Genomic DNA, 26,475 nt, shown 5'->3' with positions numbered 1-26,475 from the left:
GCTCAGCAGGATCACATGTCTTAGAATGTTATAATAAGATTTTCCTTTGCGTACCTGAAAAGATTTTGTGTGTTTATTGCGTTTGGATGGGTTCTAGCCTTCTAGGTAGTGGGGTCTGAGTCAAGTTCTAGTATGGCCTTGGTGGCGCATATGGAATATCATATGCTAGTAGCAATTTTATTTGCATCAACTATTGCTGGCTGCTATCAACGGTGGTGATCACACCACTTAATCAAAATAAGATCGAACGGTGGAAAATCAAATGACCGGTTTACTTGTAATAATATTTGTTACATTTACATTTTAAGGGTTCAAAATTTACTAATGTACAAAATCAGACCCCCCCCCCCCCCCCATTTATCTGACTCCCAATTCCGTCTCCTTTCCTCTTCACTCCTAAAAATCCTATTAGCAACAACTAGTCTGAGCTTCATTGGAGAAAGGAGATTGAGTAAAGATGTTTAAAAAAGAAGAAGAAGCCCCAATGTGAAGAAGAATTCAACTGTCAAATTCATTAGAAATCGGAGGGAGAACTACGTTTCATATTCTTTTTAGAACTGGAGATCCCCATGGTGGAAGAAAGAAGAAAGAAGAAATGAAGAATATTACCACCCCCTCGAGAATAGAAACCGGCCAAAGTGTTGCAAAACCTGATGAATATTTCAAGGCAACAACAACAACAGCAACCAACACAGATATGAATGGCAAAAGCCTTGGGACACCAGACTAAAAAGCTAGGGCTTGGTAGATTTGATCAACATTTTGTACTAGGTAGGCGTTTGAAACAAATTCAAAGTTCAAATCTACAAATCGAAAAGGGTTTCTTTTCTTCTTTTTTTCATTTTTACCCTTTCTAAGATCATTAAATAGAAATCACAAATGGGAAATGGGGTCAAATCGACTTTACCAGAACTCTATCGATAACTTCTTTTGCGGCAACCTAAAATGAGAAAATAAAAATGATCAAATGAGTGATTGAGAAAGAGAGAGAACTGATTAAGGATCCTCACCAGACGATGTGAACATCGGGCATGCTAGGGCAATTAATATGTTTGAATTAGAACATATACCTCGATAAGGGGGTTAAGTGAGAGAGCATATAGGAGCTTGGGGCGAGAGAGGATTTGGTTGCAGAAACAGTTTTAGGAGTAGTTAACGCAGGCAACAGACATGAAGGACAAGGCTGGTAGCCTCGAGAAGATGTCTAGGAGAATTTCATCTACAATTGAAGCAAAGCACCAGCCCTTCTCCATGGAGCTTGCCAAGCACACTTCTGATGCTGGAATCCACTTCTCCTTGAAACACCGTAGCTTTGACTTGTTCTCCATCTCCTCCGCTCATCCTCCTTTCTCCAATGAAACCCAGACGATTGTTGCTAATAGGATTTTCAGGAGTGAAGAGGAGAGGAGACAAATTTGGGAGTCATGTAAATGAGGGGTCTGATTTTGTAAATTAGTAAACTCTAAACTCTTAAATCTAAAAACAAAAACTAGTATTTACAAGTAAACTCCCGCCATTTGATTCTCAACTATTTTATTTTATTTTGATTACATGGCACAATCACCACCGTTGGCAGCAACCAACTGCTACAAATAAAAATCCGTGGAAAAAAGTAAATTTTTACACAATTTTAAATTTTGAATTATTTAGTTTAATAAGGTGAAAAAATGAGTAGACAATTTTTTTTTAAAGTTTAGAATTCGTGGGAAAAAGAAAGAAATAGTAAAAGTGGGACTCACAATTTTAACTTTTTCACAAAATCATTTCATCTTCTTTCCTATTCCCTCACCCAATCACTACTTATGGATCTTACTAGTTTATTTTTTTTCTCACCCTTTTTTTATCTTGCAAACAAATGAGCCTTGTTTTTGTACAAGAATCTTTATGTACCCTCATCTAACCAATGTCAGACATCAAACTTGAGTATAGGAATTTTTTAAGTACGTGAAATGCATATAAGACATCTAGCTAGACGGAAATGACTAGAAGTAAGTCCGACATGGTGGATTTTATTTAGATGCTTTCGCATCTAGGGAAGTCTATTGAAATAACTCTAGCCCAAGGACATAAGATAGGAGCGGGCAATCACTCCATCCTTAATGAAAAGAAAAAGGTTTGCTCTTTTTTCAGACAGTTTATACGTACCTTAACTACATCCTTAGAGATAGGCCTCAAAGAGATTCGAAATCTTGACCTCGATCTTTGCCAATCGAGCCATATTATGATTCACCTGGATGTCTACAATTAGCTGTAAATATATTAACTTTCACCATGGTCTCTTGTTTTTTTGGGACTACCAAACTTGGGGAGGAATGAAAATCCCATCCTTTTGTTGATGGGCTAATGAGCCTCTAATGTTGGTAGCCTCTATGCCAGGAAGACAAGAGGTTTCAAGATCATTAATCCGCATCTTAGGCCTTTTTTGTATCAATTCTCAGTCTCAAATCTCAATATAATGTACGGCTTTGCCCTAGCCTCAAGAAGATTCAAACTCTTGACCTCAAAGCATGAAGTGTTGGTCTTTCCTTATTCTTTTATTTATGTAACAAACACACATGCAGAGTATATTTCTTTTAACTTTAATAACAATGTTACATGCCCTAAGCCCTTCACTGGGAGTTCTATGCAGTGCCTTAACTCTAACTTCCATAGGGCTTGGAGGTACAAGAGTCACTACAGCAATGATGGGTGCTGATCAGTTTACAAAGCCAAAGGAGATCTTCTTTAACTGGTATTTCTTCGCTCTATACGTCGGCTATGTCATCAGTTCTACGGCCTTTGTCTATGTAGAGGATAATGTTGGATATGGGCTTGGGGGTTTGGGTTATCCGCCGTTGTTAATGCCTTTAGCTTGGCCGTTTTCTGGGTGGGAAAACATTATTATCTCAATATGAAGCCAAAGGAAAGCCCTTTCATAAGCTTAGCTAGGGATCTGGTCACCACCATTCGAAAATGGAACTTGACACCATTATTGATATCTCCCCAGAACTAGCAAAGCAAGGAAGATTGTTCTTATCATGGCGAAACTGAGATTTGCAAGTTCTATTTCCACTCCAAGGTTCAGGGATCAATCTTTTCTTCTCGAATCCAATTTTTATGAGAAAAATTATGAATTAAAGATAAGTTAGATATTTAAAAAATATATTAATTATTGGGGGTGGCAATGAGAACATAGACATATGCATCAACATTGATTTTATACTAGAGGTGTGACAATAATTTTGTTAAAAACTTTTTGTTGACGTATCAAAACATAAACAATTGACCATTAAGTCAAAGTAAAAGAAAATTTTTAAATTGTTTTTGAAGTTTAATTTTTAAATTTGTCTCACCTTCTTATCCTTTGTTGAACACGAATCAATTAGTTGAAAAACATAAAAATATAAGAAAAGATAAAACTTGTCTCGACGAGATTTCTTTGTGACTTTTTGGAGTGAAAACAAATTTCCAGCAGAAAAAAAATATTAATATCAACATTGTGGCTGGCATATTGATTAGGCAAATTTTAAAATTAGAATAATAAAAGTTTAGACCTTTAAAATTAAGGTCAAATTGTATTTGCTAGTCATTTACTATATAATACTTTTTTTTTTTTTTTTTTCCTTCTAAAAGGGACATTTGTATTAGAAAAGTAAAAAGACTAAACAAAATCATACAATCAATGAACCAACCCTCAATCCCGCAACATTAGTTGCCCCCAGTTACACCCAACCTCACTGGTTCCAAAACACATAAACAAATAACATAAATCAAAAGTTGAAGCAAGAACAACCAGATGCCTCTAGATTGAGTTCACTCTTTATCGCTATTGTTTAGGGTGTATAGAAACTTCTGAAGAACCCACTCTCACAGCCCGATTAGCCAAGAAGTCATCAGCCTTATTGTTTTCACTATAACAATGGAAAATTTTCCAAGATCTGCTAGCAAGAAAGGACTCAACACCTCTCCAGCGCTACAAGAAAACCCACGGAATCTTCCTTTTGCTGAATCAATACCACGACAACCACTGACTGAGTCACACTCAATCCATAGCCATGGTACAGCTAACTTTATTCCCCCACTCTATACCCTGCATCAGGGCCTCATTTCAGTCTCAAAATTTATTTTAATACCCAATAAAGAGCTGAAGTTAAAACGAAAATATATGTTTACTCATTTCTAAACAAGCCACCCACACCAACCATGCCAGCATTGCCCAAGGGGTAGCCATTCACATTTAGCTTAACCACCCTACAAAATGTGATACCTAGGAAATTTCTTAAGGTGGAGTAGAGCTCAAGATTTTCAAACCCATTGCTGCCGATTGGGCAAAAACCGTTGTAGAGACTTTTCTGCAATCAATTGGATAATCATGATGAATGAGGTCAAAGGAGATCTGACGCAATACCCAATCTTTAGATAGTAGCCCCTCCTCATATCCATATTTATTATGAACAAACGACAAATAATACAGAAGTAAGAAGCATCCATGTAACCACACAGTCCTTAAAGGCGAAATATTAGCATGCTATCTCCACCACTTGTAACTATCTATAAGAAAAGAGTGAGACTTTCAACTCATATCAAACCATGCTAACAAGGACTTCCAACAGCTGCGAGCAAAAGAGCAATGAAAAAAAGTATGAGTAACATCTTTAGAGGCCCCTAAACACATGCCACAACGAGAAATCAAGGAGATCTGTCACATCCCCCAGCCGGTACCCTACCTGAATACTCAGAAGTGTGACCCATAGCCCTAAAAAGCAAATCTCAGACAATCATCCTTCCACTCCACACAATAGTATAATCATGAAGACGAATCAATCAATGCATTAATGTAATTAAAAGAATAATAAAAGTAAGGATCTCAAAAGGATCTCAAAACAAATATCAGAGTGTGGAAGTGATGTCAAATAATCAGAGTAATAGAGTGCAGAAGTAAACTCTAATAATCAAAGTGCGGAAGAGTAGTCAAAACTAAAGTAGTACAACTAAAAGAATAAAGAAGACAATCAAAACGTTCTAAGTCTTCTACAAAAAGTAAGTTTCCTTAAGTAAAGTAGTTTCTAAATTAAAAAATCTCTGTATCGAAAGAAGACAATCAAAACGTTCTAAGCCTTCTATAAAAAGTAAGTTTCCTTAAGTAACAAGTAGTGTCTAAAATAAAATTAAAAAATCTCCGTATCAAGTACATGGTAGACTAGTACATGAGTTGAGCTAATCCTAGTATGCACAATTGTCACATGAACATTCTTCACCGCGATATTCGTGATCGCCAACACCTTGTACACCACACGGATCACTCGTCAGGGTCTCGTATTCTTGGAACTCGATGTCATCAATACCTACAGCAAAGTCTAAAGCAAACATTGTCCCCGAAGGATATGCTCAAAAAAGCTCAACGAGTAATTCACATACAAATAACAATTACAATCCAATTCAAGAATATAGCATGATGCAATATGATATAAAACAATATGCAAGAATGCAACTAACTCTAACTGATTCTAATATCTAAAGGAGGACATGCATTAAGATGGAACACCAACCTCCTCTAAGAAGGTATCATCACTATAATCCCTCACAGACTAGTCGAGATCAAATCTCGACCGAGACTTTGATCTCGACCATTGGCAGCATATGTTCAACGGCATTTAATGCGCAGCATTCAAGTTCGTGCATCATCGGCCTTCTCACGATCACCTTAAATTTATAAAAGACAAGCATAAGCTAGTCAGAACAGTATCCTAGTAACGATTTTATGCAATTATTTCAAGAGAGACGTTCAAGGAGGAACACCTTCTTAAAACCCTCCCCAACACTTACAAGGAATATTTGAAATGATATAGATATCACTTGAGCAGGAAACACTACTGTTTACTAAAACAACAAATATACAACAGTAATAACCGGACCCAGATTCTGATTAAGTGACAATCAGAACATAACAAGAGCAGGTAAGTGAAAGGTTCTAAACAACAGTTCTAGTAACATGTGTCAACCCCTAGCTTGATGGATATGTGTAACAGGGATCTCAAATCAGCCCACCATAAGCATAAAGAGCATAAACTTGTGAACCCTTCTTCCCCTACCTCATTCAATGATCCAGCTCTTCTCTGTGATACATTTCACTATAAGAAAAAAGGAAATTGGTGAAGTTTAATTAGTGGCGGTTGATGAGCCCTGTCCAATGCCGATGGGAGGATGGGAGGGGAATGTAAGAAACACGAATTTAGTGGCGGTTTTTGGAAACCGTCGGCAACTATAAATATATTAGTGGCGTTTTGTTTCTTAACGCCACTGAATATTAGAATATTTGCAACGGTTTCAAGAGAACTGCTGTGAATAACCCTAATTTGTGTCGTTTTTATGAAACTGCCAGTCTATACCACCGGCTTTTCCCTAACTCTTCCCGCCCAACCCCGCGCGGTCGTGCCTATTTCTCACTATTTTCACTTCCAATTTTCGGAAGACGAAGAGTTGAAAGAACCTTTGCTTCTCTATTGTTCTTCTACGCAATTTTCTTGTTCTCGTCTTCTAGTTATCAAGGCATTTTTGGCTTTCAATCTCTATTTCTCTCTACTGGTTTCAGATTGGTGAAGTCTTGTCTGCAACTTTGGAGCGTTAATGGAGCTTTTGATCTTTTATTAACTATTTCTTCTCTTCGGACTCTGGAAATAGGTGAGTAATTGTTTCATCTACTTACGGTGCTTGATGATAGATTTTTTTAATGACTATCACTGAAAAGAAGTTGTTTGTTCCCTCTTTTGCACTATATTCGTTAGCTGTGCACTTTGAAGTTCACGATGTAACAAAAAAATCTATGCTTTTGATGTTTCCCAATTTTATGCTTAAATGTCTTATGATCTTTTTAGTGTTTTTTCTAACTAATTTGAAGTGTTTTCTTTGCCTTAGTGACTAAGTTTTATTAAATTACTTTTCATTTATTTCAATATTCTTCATACGATTCGCGTGAGGAAAGAGTCAAATAATCTCTATCTCATATTTTCACCGGATTCAATTATTTTTCCTCATTCTCTCTCTCTCTCTATCGCAATCCTGGCCTCTGTGTAGATTTCCCAACCTTGAAGCTCAGAATTTTTTGCAGCTGTAAGCAAATAGCAACCTCAGCCTCTTCAAGTTGGATAGACATGGTAGTGCTTCAATAGGATTGCTTCAACCTCAACTCTCTCTTGCTCTCGCTCGCTGAATCTCAGGCAAGAACATACTGGTTTTTCATAAGCTTAGAAATTTATTACTCTCTTAAGCTATCCTCTCCTCTGTATCTGTATTTTAACTTTGTTTCAATCTTAATGCATCAATGTCGCAGATTTAGAAATCTTAATGCTCTATTTTGAGGGATGTTATGTGTTTGTTTTATTTCAATTAATTCGATGTATGCAGTGTCAAACAGATAATTGGATTGCCATCTATTGGTTTGGTTTATCTGGATCTGCATTATCTGCATTATTGCTTACTTATATACTTATACTCAGTTGGCAAAGCCCAACGCTTCCACATAGGAGGTCAGAATTCGAATCCCCTTAGGGCCTTGAGGATGTAGTCGTGGTGCGCGCAAGTTGGACCGGATGAACCTCATTCAAAAAGAAAAATATGTGTGGAGCTTTTATATATATATATATATATATATATATATATATATATATATATATAGGGTAAATATCACTTACCTCCCCTCTTAGCTGGACAAATAGCACTTACACCCCCTCTTAGCTAGATAATATCACTTACCTCCCCTCTTACCTAGCAAATATATCAAACACCTCCCCTCTATCAATTTTTTCGGTTAAAGTTAACTTTTACCGTTAAATATTGTTCTAAAACCCCAAACTACCCTTGGCTTTCTTCTTCTTTTTTTTTTTTTTACTTTAAATTATCGTAATCACCCTAGAGTTAAAATACTAAATTACCCTCAATTATAATAATTGTTAAAAACCAATACATTATAGTTAAAATCCAAATTATTAAAAATCCCAACATACCCTTTTTAAAAAAAAATTTATCAAACAATTAAAAAAACTCAAAATAGTAGTACGAGTTTAATTTTATTAACATACCCTCTTTTTTTTTAATTGCATTTTTAATTTTACTTGATTGGAGTACTTTTTTTAATTGTTGGATAAATTTTATTTTGTTTTTTTTTAAATGGGTATGTTGGGCTTTTAATAATTAAAGATAATTTAGGTTTTAATTATGGTGTTTTGGTATTTAATAATTATTTTAATTGAGGGTAATTTAGTAATTTAACTGTTAGAGTAATTACAGTAATTTATGGTTTAAAATAAAAAGATATTTTTAGCTAAGGGTAGTTTGGGATTTTAGAAAAATATTTAACGGTAAAAGTTAACTTTAACCGAGAAAGTTAACGAGGGGGGGTGTTTGATATATTTGCTAAGTAAGAGGGGAGGTAAGTGATATTATCCAACTAAGAGGGGGTGTAAGTGCTATTTGTCCAGCTAAGAGGGGAGGTAAGTGATATTTACCCATATATATATATTGGATATGAGGTTCATCTGGGTCAGCTTGCGCGCACCACAATTATATCTTCTAGGGAGCTTTTATATAATTAATGCTGTCGAATGGGTGCGAACTCAAGATCTTTCCTAGGGAGGTTGGGCTTCTAACCACTTTACTAACCCATCATTGGGGTAACTTTACTCTTGTGATCCTTGGCCCAGCATGTGACTATTGTTATTTTGAATAAGTGCCTCGGATTAGAATATTACATTACCACAATAGCAATTTGGACGTGGTGTTGCCATCAAGCAGGTTTTCTATAGAAAGTTTCATTTACATAAAAATATTGATTTCTATTTTCTTGTATCATATTTTATAGCAATTGATTTTAAGCTTCGTTTTTTGTACTAAGTTTGTGGACTCCAGCCTATTACGTTTTTTGATTAAATATATTTATTTAACTTTTTTTGGGGTGGGGTTGGGGCGAGTAGCACCATTACAATTAAAATTTCGAGGACCCTTTTTCATAGTAATGCTTTTTGGATGTAGGAGCGACACACACTTTTTGTTCGTCAAAACCATTGTAGCATGCAATTATTACAGTCAAGGAGTGTTTCTGCTAGCTTGAAATCTTTTGCATGTGTCAAATACCTTGGTGGCCTGGGATGTTGCTCTTCCGCCTTTATCAAAAGACTGGGTTTTTTTTTCTTTTCTTTTTTTTTTTTGGTTTTTCTACAAGTGGGCTCATAACATTGCTAAAGTTTGGTTTGTTTAAAATAAATAAAAAAATTAAAAAAAAAATTTTACATAGTACCTATTATTATTTAAGGTGAAATGAATGTCCACCCAATATTTAGCCTAAATTAGATGACACCCACTTTTAAAATTACAAGTTACCAATAATTATGATTTTCTGTTAAGTGATGGATAAAATAACCTAAATGCCTTTATCCTATTTAATTAATTTAAAATTTAAAATTCAAATTATCCAAACATCCTTTGAATAATAAAATTATCCAAATAATTATACGTGGGTAAAGGGGATTTTTGTTCGCGGCTGCGCGGAAATCCATCCGCGCAGCCATCAGAACATGACACGTGGTGTGGAAAATATAAACAGTTTAGATTATTTTAATAGATTTTTATATTTAAAATATTTCATAAATTACAATTTTTCGTCCCTTGTACTTTCTAAATTTACAAAATCCAATCCCTGTTCGCCTCGATCAGAATAAAATCCTAAACCTCATCCGGATTTACATGCTCCTAACCCCTCCAGTATTCACCATGGCTTCATCGAAAACCACTGATGAGCCGGCTCCTCTTGACATCCTTGCCGCTGTTCCGTTGCCGCACCATTGGTACTATAACTCCGGTCCCCACGGTGTCTTTGCCCTTGCTTTCCATTTCCATCCAGATTAATAGAAGATAGTGAAATGCATACTCGATTATCGTTGTTATTATGCGAAGGCTGACGTGGGCTTAGAGAAGGAACCCATTTTCCATCCACCCATCGCCGATGTACTCGTAATTTTGACCGGTGAACTGCTTTCAAATTTTTTCCAAAAGTCCAATACCGATGACACAGATATTGGAGTGAATAAAATATGGTTTTATTCGTCCGAGCAGCTGCTGTGACATTATGATGATGATGGACTTCCCAGACCTTGCCAGGGATCCACCTGTCATTTCTTCAAAGATATTCCGATCATTTTCTTGGTCAAGAGGGGGCGGCGTGTTGGTGCAGCAGGGTGATGGTGTAACCACTCACAGTGTATACAAGAAGAGGTGTTAAAAAAACAAACACCACAAAAAATCACTTCTCTAATAAAAAAAACTTACAAACAAAATGCTACACCACTTTTCTCTCTTTCTATTTCTCTCTCCTCACCTTTAATGGCTGCCCTTTATGCTCTCTCTCTCCACTCTTCCTTTTTTGTTGCTCACGTATGATAAAGGTGTTTCAACACCTTTATCCACTTACTCTCCTTCTCTCCTCCCACTAACTTTCTTTCTTCCCTCTAACTACACACACCGTACAACACAACATGACTAGGCTTCCTTTATATAGACATAAAGACCGCCATTGCTGTTTCTTCAAACTTCTACAATATTTCTGTTCATCTGGACCGACTCTTGAAACCGCCTCGATTTCTTTCTACCGGCTTCGTGAAGCTGCTACCAACTTCTACAATCTTCTTCAACAGCCACCTCTATCTCTTTCTACAATCTTCTTGAAATTTCTGCAGTGTTCTACCATCTTCATGAAGCTTCCGAACTGAACCGACTTTGAGTTTGCCGACCTACAAGTCGGTGTTTGAACTTCAACACTCCCCCTCAAACCCGACTTGTCATGCCGAGTTGTGCTTTTAATCTCTTGAATACTTCAGTCTTGAGTGGCTTGGTAAAAATGTCTGCAATCTGATCTTCAGTTTGACTGTATGCCAACTTCACATTGTTGTCTTTCACATCTGTCGTATAAAGTGGTACTTCGTGTCAATGTGCTTAGTTCTGTTGTGGGCCCTTTGGATTCTTCGCGAGAGAGAGCGCTGACTTGTTGTCAATATATATGGTTGTAGGATCCTTTTGTGGATGATGCATCTCTTGCATAAGATTTCTCAACCATATTGCTTGGCACGTACATAATGCTGCTGCAATATATTCTGCTTCACATGATGAAAGCGCCACAGTTGATTGCTTCTTTGACGACCATGAAACTGCTGCAGATCCAATAAGAAATACGTACCCTGAAGTACTTTTTCTTGTATCTAGGTCTCCCCCATAATCACTATCGGTGTAACCACTTGAGTCTTGGATTATCTAACTGAGTATAGAGCAGGACCTTGAGAAGTTGTACCTCTTATGTACCTTAGAATCCTCTTTCTTTGCGATGAAGTGACTCTGCTTTGGTTCTTCCATGTATCTCTGTGCGACACCTACTATATACATGATGTCTGGTCTTGTGAAAGTTAAGTACCTTAAACTTCCAATCGGGCTTACGTAAAAGTAGGGTTGACCGGTTCTTCTTCGAATCATGTCTCGACTTCACATTTGCATCTCGTTGGTGTTTCTATTGCCTTGCAACGATCCATCTTGAACTTCTTGAGTACTTGTTCTGCATACTTCTTCTGTGAAATGAAGATTCCTTCATCTGCTTGCATTACCTCTATTCCAAGAAAATATGACATCTTTCCAATATCTGTCATCTGAAATTCTTGTGTCATGGCCTTCTTAAATTCTTCAAACATACCTGGATTATTGCCTGTGAAAATCATGTCATCCACATAGAGACAGATGAACATGATATCTCCATCTCCATTTATCTTTGTATATAAGGTGTGTTCATATGGACTCTTTATGAAGCCGTTCTGCTGGAAATATGCATCAATCCTCATGTTCCAAGCCCTTGGTGCTTGCTTTAAGCCATACAATGCTTTCTTTAGCTTGTATACCTTATCTTCTTGGCCTTTCTTCACATATCCTTGGGGTTGCTCAATGTATACTTCTTCTTCCAGGTATCCATTGAGAAAAGCTGACTTTACATCCATCTGATAGATTCTCCACTTGTTCTGAGCTGCTAAAGCAATCAGAAGTCTGATGGTGTCAATCCTTGCAACTGGTGCAAATACTTCATCATAGTCAATACCTTGTTGTTGCTTGTAGCCTTTTGCAACAAGTCTTGCCTTGTATTTCTCAACTTTTCCTTCTTGATTCGTCTTCGTCTTGTACACCCACTTTACTCCAATTGTCTTGTGTCCTTTTGGCAAATCAATGAGCTCCCACGTATCATTTTTCTTGATTGCTTCTATTTCTTCATCCATGGCTTTTTGCCATTTCTTTTCGAGCGCTTCTTCATATGTGATTGGATCACATTCCGCTAAAAGGCAAAACAATGTAAAATCATCTACCATTTGTATTGGTTCGGTAGTGTTGTAGACATCACTAAGCCTTCGTGTTCTTGTAGGAGCTTGTTGAGGGAGCTGTGCACTGGAGTTATTGGGCTGGACTTGGTGGAGGAGTCGTCTGGATCTTCATTCCGTGTTGGTGCTTGTTCTTGAAGAGCTTCTTCGTCTTTCAAAAATGTTCCTTTGACATTCTTTTCTTCTTGTCCACTTCCAATGATCGCTTCATCGAAATCAACATCTCTTGAGATTACAACTTTCTTGCTAATTGGGTTGTAGAGTCTGTAGGCTTTTGTTCTTGCATCATAGCCTATGAAAATATGCTTTTCTCCTCTATCATCTAGCTTTCTCCTTTTTTGCTCGGCACATGTGCATATGCAATGCATCCAAAGATTTTGAAATGACTAACCGGGTTTGTACCGGTCCATGCTCGAAAGGTGTCTTGAACTTGACACTTTTAGTTGGGCATCTATTGAGTAGATAGACAGCACATGCTACGCTTCAGCCCAAAAGACTTTAGGTAGATTCTTACCTTTCAAGATGCTTCTCACCATGTCGAGAATTGTGCGATTCTTCCGTTCGCGATTCCATTTTGTTGTGGAGTATAAGCATTGTGAGTTGGTGCAAGATACCATTTTCTTTGCAAAAGCTTTCAAATAATCTTGAAGTATACTCGCCTCCTCTATCCGATCGAGAGTCTTGATATGATAGCCACTTTGTTTTTCAACCGAGTGCTTTAAACTCTTTAAATTTGTCTAAAGCATCTGATTTTTCTTTAATGAAATATACCCAAATACTGCGGCTAAAATCATCAATGAAAGTAATAAAGTACCTGTGACCTCCAAGTGATGCAACCTCAAGTGGTCCAACTATATCACTGTGAATCAGTTGCAATGGCTTTGTTGCTCTTCTTGACTTTCCAACTTCAAAGCTTTTCCTGTGTGACTTTCCTCGAATGCACCCTTCACAAATTTGATCTGGATGATTAATATTTGGTAAACCATTCACCATCTTTGATTTCCATAGTAATTTTAAGCCGCTGAAGCCAAGATGCCCAAACCGCAAATGCCATAACCATGAGTCATTCTTGATGATGGAGTTTAGGCACGTTACCTTTTCTTCTTTGATGTCCAAAGTAAATAGTCTGTTCTTAGACATCTTTACTCTTGCAATCAAATCTCCAACCTTGTTCATAATAGTGAGTGTGAAATTCTGGAGATGAATATCATACCCCTTTTCTAGGAGTTGTCCAAGACTTATTATGTTGCTTTGTAGTCCTGGAACATAATAGACATCTGTGATAAACTTGTGGTCTCCATTCTTCGCCTGGATCATTATGTTGCCTTTTCCTTTGACTGGAATCTTGGATGAGTCACCAAACATGACTTCTCCTTGGAGTGTCTCGTTCAATTCTGTAAAATACTCCTTGAAGCCGCACATGTGATTACTTGCGCCGGTGTCAAGGAACCAGGTATGCTCCTGTTCTTTTCCATCTCCTCTATAGGTCAGCAACACTGTGGATTGATCATTCGCCACTTCTTTAGCAAGGTGAGTCTTTTCTTCAATATTTGGTTCAAGCTTTTCCTGGCACTCATAGCTGAGATGACCATACCTCTTGCAGTTATAGCATTGATATTGGGATCTTTCATTTCTTTGAGAATAAGAACCACGTCCTCTTGATCTCCAACCTTGACCTCTTATATTGGATCGTCCTCGATCATAATTATTTTGTTCTCTCCATCCTCCCGTCCACCATAATTGCTATAGTTGCGCCTCTGAATGTTTCTCGTCCACGACGCCGTCCACGATTTCCTCGTCCTCGTCCTTGACTTCCGCTACTTGAACCTTCATCTTTCATGGATAATTTACTCTGTAGAGCTTGATCCAGACTTTCACCAGGACTTTTATTTCTATTTATCCTTTGCTCGTGAGCTTGGAGAGAACCCATAAGCTCATCAATAGAGATTGTGGATAGATCCTTAGATTCCTCAATAGCCACCACAATATGTTCAAATTTTGGAACAAGGGATCTAAGGATCTTTTCCATAATCCGGACATCCTCTAATATTTCTCCATTTCTCTTCATTTGATTACTAATAGTCTGAACTCGACTAAAGTAATCAGCAATAGACTCAGATGTACTCATTCTAAGAGTTTCAAATTCAGCTCTTAGAGCTTGAAGGCGTACCTTTTTTGCTTTATCCACGCCTTGGTAGGATTTTGCAGAATATCCCATGCCCTTGCGATATGGCATTCGAAATCTTCTCGAACACTGATTCGTCAACTCCTTGATAGATGAGGAAGAGAGCTTTCTTATCTTTTTTTCTTGAATCCTTCAACGCACTTTTCTGGGCATCGGACAAGGCCACTTCTGTAGCTGGTTCTGTATAGCCTTCATCAACAATCTCCCATAGATCTTGAGATCCGAGTAGTACCTTCATTTGAATGCTCCAATTATCATAATTGGACTTCGTCAATTTAGGAATCTGAGGCTGGATCATATTTGCCATCTCGTATCAAGTTGATGCTTCGATCAACTAGAATCGAACAGGGCTCTGATACCACGTGTTGGTGCAGCAGGGTGATGGTGTAACCACTCACAGTGTATACAAGAAGAGGTGTTAAAAAAACAAACACCACAAAAAATCACTTCTCTAATAAAAAAACTTACAAACAAAATGCTACACCACTTTTCTCTCTTTCTATTTCTCTCTCCTCACCTTTAATGGCTGCCCTTTATGCTCTCTCTCTCCACTCTTCCTTTTTTGTTGCTCACGTATGATAAAGGTGTTTCAACACCTTTATCCACTTACTCTCCTTCTCTCCTCCCACTAACTTTCTTTCTTCCCTCTAACTACACACACCGTACAACACAACATGACTAGGCTTCCTTTATATAGACATAAAGACCGCCATTGCTGTTTCTTCAAACTTCTACAATATTTCTGTTCATACTGGACCGACTCTTGAAACCGCCTCTGATTTCTTTCTACCAGCCTCGTGAAGCTGCTACCAACTTCTACAATCTTCTTCAACAGCCACCTCTATCTCTTTCTACAATCTTCTTGAAATTTCTGCAGTGTTCTACCATCTTCATGAAGCTTCTGAACTGAACCGACTTTGAGTTTGCCGACCTACAAGTCGGTGTTTGAACTTCAACACGGCGGAGGTCTGATTTCAGAAGCTGTAACACGCATTCGCATCCTATTAATCTCCAACACGGTCTTGGTCTCTACCTCATACGCATACTCGGATTCACATCCAAATCCGTACACCTCCAATATGCTCGCACGAACCCATCCGCCAACATCAGTTTCCCCACCTCCTTTGCCTTTCATTACAAAGAAGACCTCGACTTCATCTTTGACATACGAAATGGAAAGCAAGGGCAAAGACACCGTGGGGACCGGAGTTACAGTACCAAAGGTGCGGCAACGGAACAGCGGCGAGGATGTCGAGAGGAGCCGGCTCATCGGTGATTTTCGGTGAAGCCAAGGTGAACACTGGAGGGGTTAGAGGAGCGTGTAAATTCGGATGAGGTTTAAAATTTTGTTCTCATCAGAAATGAGCAGGGATTGAATTTTGTAAATTTAAAAAGTATAAGGGACGAAAATTTGTAATTTATGAAATATTTTAAATATAAAAATCTATTAAAATAATCTAAACCGTTTATATTTCTCACACCACGTGGCATGTTCTGACAGCTGCACGGATGGATTTCCGCGCAGCCGCGAACAAAAATCCGGATAAAGGGAGATCATATTCTTTCTATCCCTAACCAGAAACGGCTCACCACTCTTGGAAATCAGCACAGCACACACCCTCCCTTGCAAGAGACCACTGTCCCCACTGGCATCCTTCCCCTATTGGAATTCACCCACCTGTCATCCCAAGAATTCTCTTTATGGATTTATAGAAGATTAAATTACAAAGAATTCACGAATCATAACAAGGTTTTAATGGAATATGAGTCGATGAAGTAAATCAAAACTTCAAAAGCTATATCCTTGAAGTAGAAGGGGATTTAATCAAACACCTATCGTGTTTCAGTTTTTGGAAAGGAAGAAGAAGCTCAGTCATCAAAAATTCTCCATCAATGTTTCAGTATTTTGTGGGTCCTTGGGTTTTCGGCAGAACTTTCCGAGAAACTACCAAACTAGTGGTGAAACAGTGAGGTGTTCGCCAAATTGGCCAAAATAGAGTTTTTTATTGACACGATTTAATTAAAAGGTAAAATTAATGACTGGTCTCATTCTTTCACTTCTTGCTTTTCAACTTTCTCATCTTTTTATCTCGCTTTCCTAGTCTTGCTTTCCAACTTTTTCATCTTTTTAGTCATCTCTTTCGTCCTCTTCCGCGACCCAAGTCTAAGCGAAAAATTGTTTGAAAGCTTCCTATAGATATGGATGGGAATTTGCAAATAATATCTTGTGATTTAATTACAAAACCATATTGACCAATCAATCAATCATTTTCAATTGGAACATTCTACTGTGGATTCCCATCTCCATCAATTATCAATTTGTCTTTCGCGGATTGGAAAATCATTAAAAGCATCATGGGTGCGTTTGTTTGCAGAAGTGGGAGTGGGAAAAAAAACAGGTTAGAAAAAAAATTATGTGAGCTCCATGTATAGTGAGGTAAGAGAAGGAAAGGAAAGAATTTTGTGAAAAAATTATAGTGGTGGGTCTTACTTTTTATTTTTCTAAACTTTACCACAAAATCCCACTTAATTTGGGTTTTAAAAAGCTTGGGTGAAAAAGTTGGGTTGTCATCTCATCAGACAAGTTTCTTGATTCAAAAAAGCTTGTGTCTCACTTTCTCAGATTCACATCCTATGTAATTCCTTTCCCTACAATTCCCTGTAATTCCCTCATTGGATTGTGCCATGTGGCATTTCAATAATCCAAAGGTTACCCAACAAACGAGAGTTTGAATAAAATTCAAATTTATGAGTGGGTTTAAATAAAATTCAAATTTAGTTTAAATTGGATAACCATTGAATTACTGAAATGCCACATGGCACAATCCAATGAGGGAATTACAGGGAATTGTAGGGAAAGGAATTACAGAGGATGTGAATCCCACTTTCTCACCCCAAGCAAGCAAACAATCTATAATTCTAGAATTTAAGGGAAAAATAAGAAATTTACAATTTTTTAAAGAATTTTCCTACCCGTTTTTTTTTACCCCACCTTTATTCCAGCAAACAAAGGCAGCCCAAGTGATTTTCAATGGGTGAACTCTAGCAAGGGGGGAAAGCCGGCACAGCGGCACCCACTCAAAATAGGGAGGGCGAACTCTTATCTCCCCAATCTCCAGACCCAAAAAAGAGAATGGAAATTTCCGTCTTCTTAGCCATGGTAAGACCTTCGGAGGGATCCACATCCTCTGTAATTCATTTCCCTACAATTCCCTGTAATTCCCTCATAGGATTGTGGGATCCACATTCTCTGTAATTCCTTTCCCTATAATTCCTTGTAATTCCCTCATAGGATTGTGCCATGTGGCATTTAAGTAATCCAAAGGTTACCCAACAAACTAGAGTTTAAATAAAATTCAAATTTATGGTTGGGTTTAAATAAAATTCAAATTTAGTTTAAATTGAATAACCTTTGGATTACTTAAATGCCACATGACACAATCCTATGAGAGAATTACAGGGAATTGTAGGGAAAGGAATTAGGATTGTGCCACGTGGCATTTAAGTAATCTAAAGGTTATCTAATTTAAACTAAATTTGAATTTTATTTAAACTAAATTTGAATTTTACTTAAATGCCACATGGCACAATCCCCTTCGATCGGAGCAGTATCTTCCAGATATGAACAAGCTTAAGTGCACCGCATGGAGGGTACGCAGTAGTCTTTAGTCTTTTCCCTTCCCAAGAGTAGTTTCTTGTCTTGGGGCGTCTTTGGTTTTATAAAAGAAAGTCCGCCGGAGAAGTCTATCTCTTCCCTACCAGGTCATACTCCGGTGCATCCACAGAAGAGGAAATCGCAATGCATCTTGCTCAGCAAGCGTAGCTTGAAGTGCGAGTGTTTCAGGCCCCACAGACCAATAAGAAAAGTGACCACCAGAGAGGAAGCCAAAATATTAAAGTCTATAAATTGAAGGACATTCTCAGTCTATCCAGTATTAAAAAGACCTTTTCTCATTCATTTCTAGTTGTCTAAGTAAGAAGAAAACGTGGCAGATACTGGCTCACAACTGCAGTTCAATGGTGATCTTTCCCATGCAGAAACCCAACCAGCAACCAACATCAATTCCAAACAAGGGGGTTGGATGACCTTCCCCTTCATCACAGGTTCTCTCTCTCTCTCTCTCTCTCTCTCTCTCTCTCTCTCTCTCTCTCTCTCTCTCTCTCTATTTTCCTTCCTGTTAAGAGAATTATGATGTTTACATGTTCTGTATTGAACAGTTGGAGTACTGGGTCTAACGTTAGCATCTTGGGGTTGGTCATCAAACCTGGTCGTATATCTGATTCAAGAATTCAACATGAAGAGTGTCGACGCTGCCCAGATCTACAACGTCGTCAGCGGTTGCAACAGTCTCTTCCCCATCGCCGGTGCCATTCTGGCCGACTCTTTATTGGGTTGTTTCTCCATCATCACCTTCTCTTCTATTGTCTCTCTCCTGGTAACTAACACTTTTTCAGTTTTTAAAGAGTTGAGGTTAGCCCAAATCAATATAATTTAATTATAATGCGGAACTTCGCTTTGATCCTTAGAAGATTCTGACCTCTTAGCTTGAAGCGTTGGTCTTTCTTAATCTCTTATTTATGTGACAAATATACATGCAGGGTATAATTCTATTAACTTTAACGTCAACGTTACATGCCCTAAAGCCTTCACAGGGAGAACTCCCGTCAGTGCTTCAACTGGGAGTTCTATATAGCGCCTTAACTCTAACTTCCATAGGGGTTGGAGGTACACGATTCACCATAGCAACGATGGGTGCAGATCAGTTTACAAAGCCAAAGGATCGAGGGATCTTCTTTAACTGGTATTTCTTCACTCTATACTTCAGCTATGTCATCAGTTCTACAGTCATCGTCTACATAGAAGATAACGTTGGATGGGCTTGGGGGTTTGGGTTATCCGCCGCCGTTAACACCATCAGCTTGGCTGTTTTCTGGGTGGGGAAACGTTATTATCTCAGAGTGAAGCCAAAGGGAAGTCCTTTCATAAGCTTAGCTAGGGTTGCGGTCGCCACCATTCGGAAATGGAACTTGACACCATTATTGATATCTCCCCAGAATCAGCAAAACAAGGATGCTCCTTGTTATTACCATGGCAAAACTGAGGTTGCAAGTTCTATTCCCACTCCAAACTTCAGGTATCAATCTTCTCTTCTTAATTCCAACTTTTATGAGAAAAAAATAATAAATTAAAAATAAGTATAAGACAAAATGAAACTTGTCTCACTTTCTTAACCTTTGTTGAACAAGAAGCAATTAGATGAAAACATAAAAATATAAGAAAATACAACTTGTCTCAAGAGAATCTTTTGCAATTTTTTTGGAGAGAAAACAAATTTCCAGCAGGAAAAAATTACTACATAAAATCAAAATGGCTTTGTTGGGGATGTCAGTGTGGTTTCTATCATACCTGAAACCAAATCAAGTGGCACCTTGTTGAGTTGCCACCTTTTTCTTTACTTTCTTACTTTCTTGATTGAAATTCTTGTTGCTTTCTTTTGATATACTTCATTGGCAGGCTTTACTTGCAAGCGAAGATTATGGAATTATATCAGAAATCTGCCAATTTTTATGTTTCATCATGGTATTACTCATTTCTTGGTTTTAGTATTTTATGTCTAGTTAGGGAAATGAGTATTTCCAAGCAAGATATTTGCATGGTTCCTGAAATATTTGGAATTAACCATTATTGTAGCCAGTCAAATATAGTTGGCTTCAATGACTAGCAATTATTTAAAGAAATCTGGTTGTCTCTACGATCGTATCACCAGCTCTCAAATTAAGAAAACACAGGATGGTTGGACTGTAATAGTGAAGTCTTGAAGTCTGATTCCAGATCTGAGTCTCTTGAGTAGCAATTGGTGAGAACGACGTATATATAACTCATACCTTCTCATGTAAAGTCAGTTTCAAGGGTCCCATTGAGGGATAGGTTCAGCTTAACCATTCAATTAATGTGATATTTAGATCGTTAAATCGCGCATGTCAGTTAAGATCTCGATCTCGACAGTTTATTTCTCAGTCATCAAGATCGAAATATCAACCAAGATCTCGATCCGACAGCCTACTATGTCTCGCTGAATGATATTTCAGCGCATGAACCCAAGCAAAATCACCCATTGAATTTTGGTTGAACAGCATGAAATTTTCAACTCTAGTATTGTCTATACATTAGGAATGGGTCCATCTTTGAGTTCTAATAAAATAAATCATAGATAGGCTTCAGGAGATTTCCTGTCGGCCCCATCCTTTTATATATATGAGATAGAGAGATGTGAGGAATTACAAACCTTTACCGGTAAATGAACCAGACTTGCCATGTTTTAGGCTCTTTTTTGTATCAATTATCATTCTTAATTATGAAATTTTTTATTATTTTAAATTGTTTGGCATCTGTTATCAGTTTTTTTTATTTAAAATGATAAAAAAAAAATTTAAAAAAAAAACTGCAAAATCCATAATAGATGAGGGTAAAATAGTTAATATATATTATTTTATAGTTAAGATGAGGGTAAAATAGTTAATATACATTCTTTTATAAAAAAAATCATACTTTTTTTTTCTCTTCTCATTGTTTAGTATGATTTTTTTCTCTTCTCATTGTTTACTATTATTTTCTGATAATTTTTTATTTTGACATATCAAACTTATTTTTCATTTCATAATTTATTTCTAACAAAATTCACCAAACCATTTTTCATTTTTGAATGAATTCTTGTACTAATTTCTTTTAACTAGGTATAATAGAGAATGAGAATTGATATCAAAAGGAGCCTTAATAAAATCTAATTGGAACTCATAAAATGTCCAATTTGGTGCAGATTTCTGAACCGTGCAGCAATGAAAACCGAAGGTGATATCCGACCGGACGGGTTAATCGCAAAGCCATGGAGGCTATGCACGGTGGGGCAAGTTGAGGACCTGAAAACCCTACTACGGCTCTTCCCCCTTGGGTCCAGCGGCATTTTCTTGAGCACTCCAATCGGAGTCCAGATGAGCCTCACAATCCTCCAAGCCCTCACCATGGATCGCCACATTGGTCCCCACTTTCAAATCCCTGCTGGCAGCTTCCTTGTCTTCTCTCTCCTTTCCACGGCCATCTCCATCTTTGTCATCAATCGTTTGTTGCTCCCTTCAACATGGCACAGGCTCACCGGTCACACACTGACCTCACTTCAACAAATAGGACTCGGCCACGTTCTCAATATCATGGCCATGGTAGGGTCTGCCATTGTGGAGTCAAGGCGGCTCCACGTTGTCCGATCCAACCAACTCGAGAACCAGACCGGAACCACCATCCTACCAATGTCAGCATTGTGGTTGGCATTGCCACTGATCATCGCCGGTTCCGGAGTAGCATTACATTTTCCTGGACAAGTATCGTTATACTATCAAGAATTTCCGGTGTCATTGCGAACCACGGCAACTGCGATGAGCTCATTGTTCATCGCGATAGGCTTTTATCTGAGCACGGTAGTAATCGATTTAGTTCGGAGGGTTACTGGTTGGTTGCCGGATAATATCAATCAGGGGAGAATGGATAACCTATTCTGGATGTTGGTGGTGATAGGAGTCGCCAACTTTGTCTACTACCTTACGTGCGCCAAGTTATACAAGTATCAAAATAGTGACGAATCGGACACAACTCACACCGATTTATTAGCTACTGATGCATCTTAAACTCTTCATTTTATAATCTTCCCTGTCGGCTGTAGATGATAACAAAACAATTTTGGGATTTCAAGCTCCCAGTTCAAGCTCAGGAATAGGAATTTTCCTAAAAGATTGTGTCTAATGCGTTTGGATGGGTTGTGGCCTTTTAGGTAGTGGGGTTTGTATCAAGTTGAAGGGTCTTGATGGTATATATGGAGTTTTATATACTAAGTGGTTGTTAACATCAAATATGTAATGTCTATTTTGCCCTTCGTTAAAATTAAGAAGTCAAAAATATAACGTTCTCCTCATTTATTGAAATTATGTTGAATGTCAATTATATCAATCAATTTTGGATTTGATGGGATCACACACTTATGGTTGTTAAAATGCTCATGTTCCACTTAAAATTTTCACAATTATAATGATGAAAATTTTACAAACAAATTAGTATATAACATGCTAATTGATAGAAAATTTGGTAACATGCATTATGCATAATGATCAGCATATATTAGGTGATTTTCATTTTCCAACTTTGAATTACATTTGATATTTCCTAATATTTTAATTTTTATTTTAAGTTCTACTTAATCACATATTTTCTTTATTCGGTGATTTCTTTTTAGAGAAAAAAATCAAATCTTTCCTTTATTTGGATGTTTCTTTTTAGAAAAGAAAAGTTAATTTTTTCTTATAGTTAATTAAGGGTAGTATTATAACTTGACAAAATAGTAAATAAGTAAAAAGATAACTGCAAATTTATTTTTGGATTTTGAAAAATATATAGATGACATATCATCAGTAAACTAACGGAACTTAACCGTAGGGAGCATTAGTAATTGTAGACAAAGTTAAGGTTGGATTAGTAATTTTAAAAAGTACAGGAAATAAAATAGTCATAAAATCAGAATACAATGGAGCAACAGTAATTATCCTTTTAAATTTGTATTATAAGGACAGATTAGAGCATTTGGATATCAACCAAGGAATAATTTTTTGCCGAAATACCGTTTCAGTGAAAAGCAAATCGAAACAACCATCAAATTTCGAAAATACAAGATATCACCAATTTTTCGCCCAAAAAATGCGTCATTCGAGGTTTGACTCATCCACCCCTCTCTCCTGTTCCTCTCATCTCATCTCGGATTGGCTGCCACTAATTTTAAAAAGGAAAAAAAAGAAAGAATGTATGGCGTTGAAGATTCACGTGGCTCAATGTAATTTATGTACATTTACTTTACCTTGTCATTCACGTTATTGTATTCTCCTTTCTCTCACCTAGTATTATCTACAACTATTAAAAACATCTTTTAACTTGTCTTGTCTTCATTGTCTTGATGAAAGCAAAAGCCAAAGAAGCCAAACAAGGGAGCAGTATCATCTCCGATGAGTTGAAGACATATGATTTTTCATAGATCTATTGAAACAGGCTGTTCGTCTTCCCCTCCTGATTTTAGGTTTTGGTGTTCCTGCTTTGTGAAGAAAAAGAGAAAAAAATATAAATCAAGCTCACCGACGAACTCGCTGTAGAGACTGCCGACGAACCTATTTCTCAATTGACGAATTCACTACAAAATTGTCATCTCACCTGTTTCTCACGAACTGCTGAACAACTTTTATAGTTTTTGTGGACTGATCCAATGTTGGAAGCAAAGTCAATTGCAAGGGAGGAACTACGAACCATCGGTGAAATCTTGGCGAGGTTTGCCAAGACTTCGCACCTTGATATCAACTCCAAAAGAATAGTGGTTTAGAACCGTCGCCGGTTCGCCAAGACTTCGCACCTTGATATCAACTCCAAAAAAATAGTGGTTTAGAACCGTAGCACTACATATTTAGATTAATGATAGCTATACCAAATCAAAGAACCAGACTCAAAGCTGTAGGATTTGATTGTGTCCAAATTTGGATAATTTTTATAAAATATCTTAATTCAACAACCAAAGATTTCATTCCCTTTTGTGACCAGACATCTAAGGTAAAAGTTTAATTGCAAAGTAACAAATTTGGAAACAAACTTAGTAGGGTTAGTTGGGAGTTTTATCGGGTCCATTTCTGACAGATGGACGACACCTATACAATCTGTATCCAACGGTAAAAGTAAATCAAAATGAAATAAGCCTTTCATCTTCCAAATCTCTTCTCTTCATTTCCCGCGTTTCAGTCTCTTCACTTCTCTGCAAAACCCAGACGGGCAAGAACAACGATAATCCCAAGTTTCACCGGCCAGATACGATCAACCACGACAACCAAACAATACCATTTCCTACAGGATTTCAGATCAGCAGTTGCCTTGAGATTTTGGTATGGCACCTCTTTTCTATTTTTCTCTTTTCTGCTGTAAGCTTGAAAGCTTCATTGTCTTCTCTCGTATGGGTTGGTTTGGCTTAGTTTGATTGTTTATTGGTTAGAAATATCTGTTCACAAAAGCTGAAACCGTTAAGATTCATTAATAATTTTAAAACAAGATCAGCTTCCCCCTTTGGACTCCACGTTGAAAGATAAGAATGGGATAATGAAGAACCCAGATTTTATTTTCTTTCTTTCTCAAATACATTGTTTTCTCTTGTCTTTAATTTATTTTCTCCTTTCATTTGTAACTCAATTAGCTCAAAAATATGAATGGGGACCAAATCTCATTAAATGGCTCTCTGGTTTTTGTGAATTTGAATGTTTATCAGTTCTACCAAAATACAGGGGCTGGAGAATGCATACGATTTGAGGTTCTTTATGGAAGGAATGCATATCAGACTTGAGGTTTTCTATGGAATGGTCCTTTTGGCAATCGTTTGAACTCAAAGTGTTGATTTCTTCCACTCTGGTTGTGTATCATGTGTCTAAGCATTTACTTCTTCCACTCTGTGTATCATGTGTCTAACCAAACAAATCCAGATCGAGGATTTCAACCTCATAGCATAGCAGAGAAAAAAGGAAATGAGGTGGGGGTACCGTGACTAAGTACTAGATTGAATCAGTTGAGGAGAGGTGGGGTTGTTTAATTTTGATTTATTTTTAACCGTTAGATAGAGGTTATACAAGTGTCGTCCATCTGAGAAGGAAATGGAGGCCCAGTTAGTTGAGTGGTAAGATCTATTTATAGTATTAAAAAAAGAATTTTTAACCGCTCCTGTCCTGACACGCTCCAGTTCATCCAGTGCACCGCGGATGATGAACACGTGAAATATCTAACTATGCTGGATACTCCACTCTTAACCATTCATCTAACATCCCTCTCTGCCTACCTCCTCCGCCTCCCACGGCCCGGCAACACGATTCACCACCGCCTCCGACTCAATCCCTGCAGAGATACTGCCCTATTCGAGCTCCGCACGACCACATTTAAACCAAAGATGAAGATCAAATCATTTAACCTACAACAAAATAAATCTCGAAGAACAATACTATTCTTCCATGAAATGATCAGTTCTGAGCTCAACCTCCATCAGAGCCCTCTGTAGTGCTTATTCCATTCCGATGCCTCAACCTTGAAAATAGCAAGAAAAACCAAGTAACACTCACTATTTAAGAAACCTAAAAAGCTAAAGAACGAATTAGGTTAAAAGACAAAAACTATAAACAAGATTTTCAAGGAACCGAACACAAAAGTTAAGCACACCCCCACAGAATCAATCGCTGATTCTACCCAACAAAAAAAAGAAATCAATTGCAGAAGAGGATTTTCCACCCGGATTCTAACCCCCTCAAGTTCATGGTTCCGCCCTTCAGATCTTGTTTCGCTTGACCTCCTGCAGAAGTATCGTTGCCATTTGAAGGGTAAGCGCTTATCATTCTGCAAAAGTAAGAGCTGAAAAGTGAGAAACCCATTAGAGAAAATACATCTCCAAGAAATCCCAAACAGAGACAGAGGCGATGGATCAAGGACTTTTGTTTGAGGAGGAAGCATGGAACGCAAAGCCTTTTTCTCTCTCTCTTGAGACGTTCACTAATCATGTGACCACGATGATCATTCTCAAGCTCTCTGTTTTCATTCTTCAAAGTTGGATTTTCAATCAGCGCAGCAAAGTAAGTGGCGGTGGTGAGTCGGTGGTGCCGGAGCCGAAGACGGAGATACAAAGGAGAGAGAAAATGTTAGAGAAATGAAATGGTTAGAGGGGAAGAATTCAACCATAGGATTAGAATATGAGACGTGTTTATCATCCGACGGTGCACTGGATGGAACTGGAGCGTGTCAGAACAGGAGCGGATAAAATCCGCAGCATGATTCATTGCTGTGAAAGATTTTCGACAGTTGCTCAGTTT

The 26,475-nt window shown here is 37.7% G+C and overlaps 2 protein-coding genes across 2 annotated transcripts; one reads left to right on the top strand and one right to left on the bottom strand.

Annotated features, from left to right (window-relative positions):
- Positions 1 to 14,557: 14,557 nt before the first annotated feature.
- LOC149023269 (uncharacterized) lies at positions 14,558 to 14,881 on the bottom strand. Its single transcript, XM_089142723.1, has one exon. It carries the CDS (start codon positions 14,867 to 14,869, stop codon positions 14,558 to 14,560), a length of 312 nt encoding a protein of 103 aa, XP_088998849.1. The 5' UTR covers positions 14,870 to 14,881.
- A 3,651-nt stretch (positions 14,882 to 18,532) lies between these two features.
- LOC149023268 (protein NRT1/ PTR FAMILY 2.7-like) lies at positions 18,533 to 22,377 on the top strand. The gene is made up of 4 exons (XM_089142772.1): positions 18,533 to 18,666; positions 18,781 to 18,998; positions 19,162 to 19,697; positions 21,381 to 22,377. The coding sequence occupies exons 1-4, from the start codon at positions 18,645 to 18,647 to the stop codon at positions 22,237 to 22,239; spliced, it is 1,635 nt and encodes a 544-aa protein (XP_088998898.1). The 5' UTR covers positions 18,533 to 18,644; the 3' UTR covers positions 22,240 to 22,377.
- Positions 22,378 to 26,475: the final 4,098 nt, after the last annotated feature.

Source organism: Hakea prostrata, chromosome 2 (genome assembly GCF_041222555.1).
Source record: "Hakea prostrata isolate BN-2017 chromosome 2, UWA_Hpros_2, whole genome shotgun sequence".
In the NCBI taxonomy this organism is placed as follows: Eukaryota; Viridiplantae; Streptophyta; class Magnoliopsida; order Proteales; family Proteaceae; genus Hakea; species Hakea prostrata.
The sequence above is the reverse complement of the archived record's forward strand: the minus strand, read 5'-3'. Positions and strand labels throughout refer to the sequence as shown.